Genomic DNA, 9,789 nt, shown 5'->3' on the forward strand with positions numbered 1-9,789 from the left:
TTTGGAGTCATATTAACCTGCAGAGTAGAAGCAATTGAAGTTTTGAAATACTCTGGTATGACAGACAAAGTACCAACAGCAGTAAAAACTAAAACCCAGTGAAGAACTTGTCAGGCACTTGTCCGAATAGCAGAATTAGTGCAACAACTACCGCTCTCATTTGTTCCCACCGACAGCTTAGAAAGGTTAAAAGTATGTCACAGGACTGAACACTTTTGCCATAAACATACTATTGCTTATATCTGCACGTGGAAGGGAAAGCAGAGGTTATAAAGGGAAGTCATTCCTGACTAATACTATTTCTAAGGCAGTCACTCCCTCTGCACATCCCTCCCATCAGAATAATTTCCATATTTAGAATGCAGGGAATGAAAGGGAATGAAAAATCCATTCTCTACCATGTCATAGCAATTATTCCAAGTACCTTCAACAGTCCTTACATATGTTAACTTGAATTCTCCTATCTCTAAATCTCTAATAGGACCATCTTGTTCTAAATATGCAGGAACACAGGCACAGAGAGTATTAGATAATTTGCTGACAGTCACACAGCATGTTACAACCTGGGCTGGAATTCAATGCCAGGTTTGACTCCAAGGCCATGTTCTTTCCACCTCTATTTTTCCTCTCTAACAAAGGAGTCTCTGCTGTCTTTGACGTCTTCTTCAAAGGGGTCTTGGGTCTTATCCAAGTTGCCCTTGAATAAAAAGATTTCTCAAGAGATGTGTATTCCTCGAGTCATGTGCTGGAACTAGAAAGCATGTTCCAAGAGAAACAATGTTATATACACAAATTACACAGGCACACTCTGTTTACCTTCATTCACAAGTAATACCTTCTACTATGAGACACTGACTAATCATTTCCTATGGGAAAGTGGTTTGGAAATTCTCAATCATTAAAATAAGTGTACTTTGTTTTCAATACAGAGAAGCATGGAGAGGTAAGATCAGAGGACTTACCAGCCTTAACAGCTAAACAATTTACAAGAGAATACACTTATGTGAATACTGTTTAAGGACACTTCTCAGAACTGTCTCAATGGGTAATTACAGACTTCCAGTATTCAGTACTGCACTTCCAGCAAACATTAAGAGCATTAGACACTGAAATACAGAAGATTGATGACTTTTCACTGTCGTTTAAGTTAATTGCAGTTACAGCAAATGCTCTACACAGGTTAAATATCTAACCAAACGGAAGAGAGGAAAAAAGTCCAACAAATCAGTCAAATTTCAGCACCACTCCCAAGTCAAAGACAAAAGTAAGATCAATATTGCCAATCAATTTATTGCCCTGTTCAGTCCACACTTCTAAGTAGTTACTGCTACTGGATGCTCAGCTGAAGATGTAATGCTGGGAACTGAGGGGACTTCAGGCTCTTGGAGAACAGTTTGCTTTTTCAGAGAAATAAATGAGACAGTACCAATAGACCACACAAATAGGAGATGAAGCAAAGAGAGAGTTGTAGGAAAAGCTAAATGTTCTTGAAATAACTATTCAAAATGGGTACGTTTACCTTGCCTTCATCCATCGCCCTGGTAGGGGAAGAGCCTCTTGAGCTGTTGTCCATCATGGCAGCTGTACCAGATTCTGGATCTGTTAAAGACCAGATAACTGACATAGGCTTACTCTGACTTGTGTACTCTATGAGGAGGATGAAAACAATCCTCTCCCCACTTCCTGCATGGTTTTAGACTCTTTAAACACTCTTGCTCCCTTACCAGAAGGAGAGCCGTTCCCAGATGCCTCAGCGGACCATTGAGGATGAGACAGAGGCCAGTCCACAGACCCTTGTGAAAGAAATAACAGAGTACTTGTATGTATTTTTCAAAAGAAATAACAAATTGTAGACAGGTTAGGGTTCAAGTTTATCTGGAAAGCAACATTAAAAATGGGTCTCCTGATACTCATGAAGGCAAATCATTTATAACTTATTCACGGACTTAAAGAATTAAAATATAAATACTGGTCCAGGCGCCATTTTGCACGCCTGTAATCCCAGCACTTTGGGAGGTTGAGGAGGGTGTATGACGAGGTCAAGAGATTGAGACCATCCTGGTCAAAATGGTGAAACCCAATCTCTACTAAACATACAAAAAACTAACTGGGCATGGTGGCGCGTGCCTGTAATCCCAGCTACTCTGGAGTCTGAGGCAGGAGAATTGCCTGAACCCAGGAGGTGGAGTTTGCCTAAGCCGCGATTGCCCCATTGCACTCCAGCCTGAGTAACAAGAGCGAATCTCCGTCTCAAAGAGAAAAAAAAAAAGGAAATGCATTGCACTGAAAGAACAATAAACACTGCACATTAATGGTTTTCGTCTACACTTCAAGCTACAGACTTCTATATACAGTATTCTACATTGTGATTTTTGTTCAGTGTATATATAATCCGACTTCCATATCTTACTATTATAGACATGTTTAGGATTCAAAATAGACTCAACAACATTTCATACTACGTATAGTAATGAGAAGTCAAAACCGGTATGCCTCATAAACTATAACGTTGGTAAGGCAAATACAGTTGATTCTTGAACCATGCAGGGATTAGGTGTGCTGATCCCCTGTGGAGTCAAAAACCCACATGTAACTTTTGATTCCCCAAAGCCTACCTACTAATAATAAATTGCCTATTGACAAGAAGCCTTACCAATAACATAAACAGTTGATTAACACACATTCTGTATATATACATACATATATATATATATATATATATATATATATAGTATGCTGTATTCTTACATTGAAGAGTAAGCTAAAGAAAATGTTACTGAAATTTTAAGAGGAAATGCATGTACAATACTGTATTGTATTTGCCTGTAATGTAAGTGTACAGGATCTGTTTACCAGATGAATCATCTGACAGAAATGGCAGATAACTGCTGCTGCACACTCCAATCTATGGTATATATCAAAAAAATTCAACTTTTCTAGTAATATCATGACTTTGCTTCTTGAGAATACTTCCAGCATCACTAGTGACACTGCATTTGGGTCACATGGTGTTATTCAAGGTTTATGTTATTGCACTAAACATAAAGAATGAAGAAGAACCATGAGAGATTATGTTTACATGGAGATTAACATCACACGGTGTTTAAAGTGCATACTCGCCGCACTTGAGCTCACTGCCATAGCAACAGGAGGTGGCTATGAAATTATTGTAGTACTACATTGTGTACTACTTCTAACTTTATGCATTTATGATTTAATACTGTGTCTTTACATGTGTTTACTTTCTCCCAATTGTGAATGGTGTCATGTATACCTGTGTTTCTGTGTTCAAGTTTTGATAAATTTTTTGAAATAGATTTTTGTATATTTTATAATAGTATATGATAAAGTAGACTAGTATCTACATATATTTCATGCATTCATAACATACATAATTTTTAAAAATATTTCTAGGTTGTGTGGTTCATTTGCCAGTTCTTTCAATTTACTGCAAGTTCCAAAAAATTTCCCAAGGTATTTTTTGAAATAACTCTGCATATAAACGGACCTGCACAAATCAAACCTGTGTTGTTCAAGGGTCAGCTGTATTTGGAACAGGAATCCCACAGAAATTTAATGTAAAGATAAAGGCTTACAATTCAAATTAAAAAAATAAATAAATAAAAAACAATGAAAGGACCTCAAGGAAAATAATAAATGCTTTCTGTTCTACAACAAACCTTGCAGTTGAATACTTATCCACCAAGACAAATTAAGAAATTTTCTTTTCTATACTGGACAGACCCAAATTCTAAAGTGTTGCTTGCATTAGAATCCTCAAGTAAAAGGGAAAAAGCCACCTGAAACAGTATTGCAAGGAAACATGTGAATGCTCACCAAATTCACTTCTAGGCATATCTCTTAGACTGAGAGTAGCAGAGAGCGGTCTCACAGGTGGCTCCACTGTCAGTGGAGGGGAGCGTTCTCCACCACTCACAGGGGATGGGCCAAAGGAGCCATTCTGGCTCAGAGGACCTACAGATGACAGCGTCTTGTTACCATTTTATGACCGCCTTTTGTTCTTAAGTTCTTGCAATTATTTTTAGGGTATCATAACCATTATACACAGAAACAAAAGTCATTTATATACATTTTACACCCAAAATAGACTGTTGCCCTTTACAAGTTGCTCCCTTACCTCTCTGGGGAGGGTTTTGTGTATTTCGTCTTCCCGGCATTGATTTTACAATCACAGGTTCTTCCTGCAGGATTGTCACCTTTTCCATGAATTCTAATAGTCTTGAATATAGAGAAAGAGTATTTAAGAAAGACTTAAATATGAAACAGAAACCAATTCCTTAAGAGGTAACACTGAAAACATAGGCATCAAAATCACATACTTGTGTCTCAAGTTTGTAGCTTCCATTTTCTCTTCAGCTATAACTCTTTCTGCAGCACGAGCTTTGAGCTATTGAAGAAATATATTCAAATTAAGTTCTAGGAGACTATGCACCATATAAAGGAAAGAAAAAAGAAATCTTACCCAGTTTTCATGAGCTTTCTTCTCATGGGTAGCTATCTGAAAAAGATAATACATCACAAAATATGCTTACAGATTCATTATAATAACCTGTATTAATTATCAAAGAATTCTGGGCACTAAATGGGAGACTAGAATAATTACCTGGTTTTTAAATAATCGCTCTGTTTTCTGTAATTCATTCTCCATTTCTTCTATTCTCCGCCTAAGAATTACACTTGGCTTTATGAGTTAAAGCACAACCAAATAAAAACCCAAACAATATGACTATGTTAACACTTATCCTAACAACTGTACCCTAATAGAGCTACTTTAACTGTTCCTAAATATGTTTCTCAAATAACCCTGTTATCTTCCACCATAAACCTTTTTTTTTTCCTTTTTTCATCCTTTAACTATATCATAATAAAATTCCCAAAGTTAGGAATACTGGGTCTAACAAATGGCAAAATCACCTTAACAGCTTTTGGTACATCATACAACAAACTGCCCCCCTCCCCACCCCTACCCCCAGAACTGTTTGCATGAACCAAGTTCTCTTACAGTTTTGCCAACACTGGGTATTTGTTAATGATTTTCCATTTGTTAACTTAAAATTTAGTTTGTCTTTTGTGTGAATTTATGTATTCATGTCCTCTAACCATTTATTTATGCTTTTTTGCCAAAAAAAAAACCTAGTTTCATTAGCCAGTGACACCGTCTTTAGAGGGTGAACTTACTTGTAAGTTTTTACTTCCTCTGCAGCCGAACCTGCCTTTTCATCAGCAGCTGATAGCCTCTGCTCTCTTTGTTGTCGCTCATACTCTTCTTGACTTAATTTCCTAAGATAAAACTGGTGGTCAGTGAAAGTATTTCTTTTTTTCTTCTGGCATTCTGTAGGAATGCTCTATTAAAATGTCACTTCCTATCCTATTTTTAAAAATGCACAGACTATAAAAAGTCGTAGGAAGGAATTCAAACTGTCTTTTAGGATAAAAATCCAACTGTGGCCTGTTGATACATCACCTGCATTTTCTAATGTCTCATAACTCTTTCCTTACTAGTAAGTAAATGTAATAAAAAAAAAAAACACTATGTGCCCCATGGGAAAGACTGTTGTGTTGAAATTATGAATGCTTACTTTTCTTCAATGTAGAAAGCCAGGACTGATCAACCTAACACAGTTAAGCTTATTAGGATAAAACAGGAGATAATTACTTCTCTTATTTGTAACCATGGGAAAACCACTAATTAATTTTCTTATGGGCTGTTTCTCAATCCAAGACTGGTACCATGATAAAGAGAGCCAATGAAAGGGCTTTTTAGAACATGCCTTCTAACTGTACAGCTAGCCACAGAACATTTTCACACTTCAGATATGGAGCTCCCCTACCTATTTCAAAGGAATCATGATTAAGCAGAGAGACAAATCTGAGTATTGCCAATGTCTGTTGAACAGAAAAAGAATCCAAACTGTCCTGTAATCAGGGTGCTCTGTACTGAAAATTGGTTTTAACCTGATAAATTTCAAGCTCAAGATGTCAACATACTGTAACCAGATTGTAAAGGAAGCAACATGTAATTGTTTAAAAGTGCTACTTGTAGTTACCCTTGTACTTCTTTACTCATAATTCTGATACAAAAGATACTTGAATCTTTTCTATAAATTGGAAACAAAAATAGAGGAGCTATAGTAAAAAACGTTATTAACACCAAAGAGAAAAAATGTATGTATTCTTTTATAACTGCTCATTTAATATTTCAGCATATATTTTGTGAGTGGTTGTAACATACTAGTTACCTTATAAGAGGCTAAGATAAAGGTTTGGGTATGGTAAGTACCACCTCTGCACTAAAGGAGCTCACAGTTAAATGTATAAAAGGTTCATATAAGAATAGAACAATCCCTCTGTGACTCTGGCTTAGAAGGAAATGTGTAAAAAACAAGTCTTAAAGAAAGATTCAAGAGAATTTTTCTTCCAATAATGGATGAGTTAGTCTGTAAACACTGAAAATAAGAACATATGGACAAAAATATAAAGAATGTGCTTGAAGGCATCAGAAAGCTAATAAAGCAGTGAAGAAAATCCAGTAGGAAAAACCACAGTATTATAAGTAAGTCTGGCATTTTAAGCAATTGTCCCCCAGGTTCATTCACACATTAAAGATAAGCCAGACATATACAAAGGTTGAGAACAACTTTCAACAGATCCCTGGGTTCAGAGAAACAAGAGGTGAGTTTAGGGCTGACAATGAGAAGGCCCCTGAGAAAAAGCCCTAGGCTTTGGGTTGAGACCAGAAAAGAGCTGCACACTTGGAGTACTGAACAGGCAATATAATGTCCTTTAAACAGACTAAGCCATTTTTCAATGAACTTAATAGCTAACTGGAATAAAGTGATGACCGCATGCTAGAGGTAATCTCAAATCTTTTCTGTAGGATGATAACATCATCCAGGACCTCAAATTCCCCCTACAATTTTCATAAACAATGTTCGCCACTCCATCAGAACAAACCAGGCATTTCATAAGACAAGACAATGTGATTGCAGTCTAAAAGACAAGAGAAACAGGCTCATAAGGGTTCCACGTAATAGGATTACCACATAGATTTTGAAACAATTGTGCCTTACATATTGAAGGAAGTAAAAGTCATGATTATGGATTTCAGCAGAGGATCAGAAACTGTAAAGGTAAAAAATAGTAAGTGAAACCAAAAAGAACTCAATTAATAATTACAGCAGATTAGATAACTGAAGTGAGATTTTAGCACACTGGAAGATAGGTCAGAAGAAAACATCCAGAATGAAGCAAATTCAGGATGTAGGAGCACTGGGCAAGGGTAGAAGCACTGGGCAAGGAAGAGGGATGCTAGTATGTTTAACTGGATTCTCAGGACAAGAGAGAATGAAATGGAATTAATATGTGAAAAAAGAGGCCCCAAATTCAAGAGATATTTATAACCTCAAACAGTATAAATGCAAAAGAAAAAGCAGGAGGGTAGAGGTGGAGGGGTGATGACAAAACCCTACATGAGGCATCTCCCAATAAAATTGCTGAAGAACCAAAAAGAAAAATGACTAATGGCAGCTAGGGAAGGCATGGTGTATTTGAAAAAGAGAAAATAAGAATGATAATAGATTCCTCAGAGAAACTTTAAAACCAGAATATAATTGGTTACCTTTAAAGTGCTGGTATTAAACAACTATCAAAATTCCATAACCAGTAGAAAGATCCTTTTAATGTTGGGTGCAGTGGCTCACACCTGTAATCTCAGCACTTTGGGAGCCCAAGGCAGGTGGATCACCTCCTGAGGTCAGGAGTTCGAGACCAGTCTGACCAACATGGAGAAACCCCATCTCCACTAAAAAAAAAAAAAAAAGTTGTTTAATACCAGATTAGCTGGATTAGCTGAGCATGGTGGTGCACACCTGTAATCCCAGCTACTCAGGAGGCTGAGGCAGGAGAATCACTTGAACCTGGGAGGTGGAGGTTGCGATGAGCGGAGGTCGCACTGTTGCACTCCATCCTGGGCAACAAGAGCGAAACTCTGTCTCAAAAAAAAAGATCCTTTTAAAATAGAGTCAAAATAAAGACATTTTCATACAAAAATACACTCACTGAACCTGAATTCAGGTATATTCTTCAAATAGAATGACAGTGATCGCAAATGGAAGACTGAAGATGTAGGAGAATAAAGTATGATAGTAACTATAAATATGTATGTAAATTGAGTATCAGCAGGATAGCACTGTAAAACACAAAACATTTTGTGGTTTGAGCTATATAGAGCATTACAGTACATTACCACAATAACATTTAAGTCAGGGGGAAGTTAAAGCCCAGAAAGAGGTAACTCCTCAGCCTGGTGCCTGGTGTGGTGGTTCACGCCTATAGTCCCAGCACTTTGGGAAGCTGAGGTGGGCGGATCATGAGGTCAAGAGATTGAGGCCATCCTGGCCAATATGGTGAAACCCCATCTCTGAAACAAAATACATCTCTACTGAAAATACAAAAATTAGCCAGGCATGGTGATGGGCGCCTGTAGTCCCAGCTACTTGAGACAGGAGAATCGCTTGAACCCAGGAAGGAGAAATTGCAGTGAGCCGAGATTGTGCCACTGCACTCCAGCCTGCCGACAGAGAGAGACTCTGTTTCAAAAAAAAAAAAAAGGTAACTCCTCTATGAAGAAAGAGGCAACTCCCTTATGTCAGGCTTTGTAATAAGTCCAAGATACCTACTGTGGCCTTTAAGGTAATTACAACAAGACAAGTAGAACAGCTTGTAACCACCAAGCTTAAATAGAGAAGAACAGAAGAATTTAAAATACTCTAACAATTCAAAAAAAGGAAAAAGGAACATAGAACAGGCCATCAAATAAAGAACAGATACCAATATGTAGATTTAAACTCAAATATATTTTAGGAATTACATTTAAGAAGCAAATGAGTGCTCAGTCTGTGTAGCTACCTGTTTATTTATGCTACTGACTCCAGAAAAGATTTTTAGGAGCATGAACATGTGAGTAGGTAGGTGACTGCCAGGCAGAAACAATAAAGGACATTTTTACTGCAGAAAAAACAGCATACATAAAGACAAAGAAGTTTGGAGTGGCATGGAGAACGGTTGAGTGTCTACAGTTCAAGCAGCAACAGAAGAAACCACAGGAAGTGCACCTGGAGAGGCAGCTCAGGGCTAGCTGAGGGGAAAGTGGCCTCTGTACTTGTTAAGGAGTATGGAATTGACCCTCAAGGGAATGGAGCATACTTGATAGATTTCAAGCACATAATGACATGGACAGACTTGTATTTTAGAAAGTTCACTCTAGCAGCTATAGAGACAATCAGAATTTGGAAGCAGATGTATAAGAAAGACTGAAGATAGATAGGTGATTAGCTAGGGGACTGGCATAAAAGATGACAAGAGCCTGAACACACACAGTGACTTTAGGGGTGGACAGCAGAGTACAAGCCACACATGGAGATGGAATGAATGTTGTGGCACATAAATGGGTTAACTGGATCATGAAGAAAAACAGTTGCCATTTAAGTAATTCACATTACTACTGGAGGTAGAGACGTGCTCTTTTTTTTTAAAAGTAATGAAATGAGGAATGTCTCTCTGAAGCAGGACAGGCATTTAGAGTTGGCCTGAGCAAAATCTGGAAAATCTAAACGGCGGCTGGGTGAGCAAAGAATTAGAGAAAAAGTTAATGGTATAGTTTTAATGTTTAATGGCATATGGCAGTAGCAGACTAAGCATTTTAAAAGGTTAAATTTGCTTTGCAAGCGAGGTCTTCTCACACACTGCCATATACACCATAGAGTAAAA

General features: G+C 37.5%; 2 protein-coding genes across 3 annotated transcripts in view; both read right to left on the minus strand.

Moving 5' to 3' along the window:
- Nucleotides 1–4,226, minus strand: part of LOC116546935 (transport and Golgi organization protein 1 homolog) — a gene marked incomplete at its 3' end in the record, with an annotated part of 6,562 nt that extends 2,336 nt beyond the window's left edge. The window contains exons 1-4 of the mRNA XM_032273051.1: nt 4,139–4,226; nt 3,838–3,975; nt 1,520–1,599; nt 1,326–1,397 (exon numbers count right to left, since the gene is read on the minus strand). Of these exons, the coding sequence (XP_032128942.1) occupies nt 1,326–1,397; nt 1,520–1,599; nt 3,838–3,975; nt 4,139–4,226 (378 nt within the window). The remainder of the gene's footprint in view (nt 1–1,325; nt 1,398–1,519; nt 1,600–3,837; nt 3,976–4,138) is intronic.
- A 15-nt stretch (nt 4,227–4,241) lies between these two features.
- On the minus strand, nt 4,242–8,395 carry LOC116546936 (transport and Golgi organization protein 1 homolog). 2 transcript variants are annotated; one of them, XM_032273052.1, is made up of 5 exons: nt 8,267–8,395; nt 5,200–5,301; nt 4,625–4,685; nt 4,484–4,519; nt 4,242–4,408 (listed from the first exon to the last, which is right to left on the minus strand). In XM_032273052.1, the coding sequence occupies exons 1-5, from the start codon at nt 8,275–8,277 to the stop codon at nt 4,262–4,264; spliced, it is 357 nt and encodes a 118-aa protein (XP_032128943.1). In that variant the 5' UTR covers nt 8,278–8,395; the 3' UTR covers nt 4,242–4,261. The 2 variants fall into 2 exon arrangements, with proteins under 2 accessions (XP_032128943.1, XP_032128944.1); XM_032273053.1 differs by having other exon boundaries at nt 4,484–4,515; nt 4,621–4,685.
- Between the last annotated feature and the right edge of the window lie 1,394 nt (nt 8,396–9,789).

This window comes from Sapajus apella, unplaced genomic scaffold (assembly GCF_009761245.1).
Source record: "Sapajus apella isolate SASKATOON/1434 unplaced genomic scaffold, GSC_monkey_1.0 scaffold1717, whole genome shotgun sequence".
Taxonomy (NCBI): domain Eukaryota; kingdom Metazoa; phylum Chordata; class Mammalia; order Primates; family Cebidae; genus Sapajus; species Sapajus apella.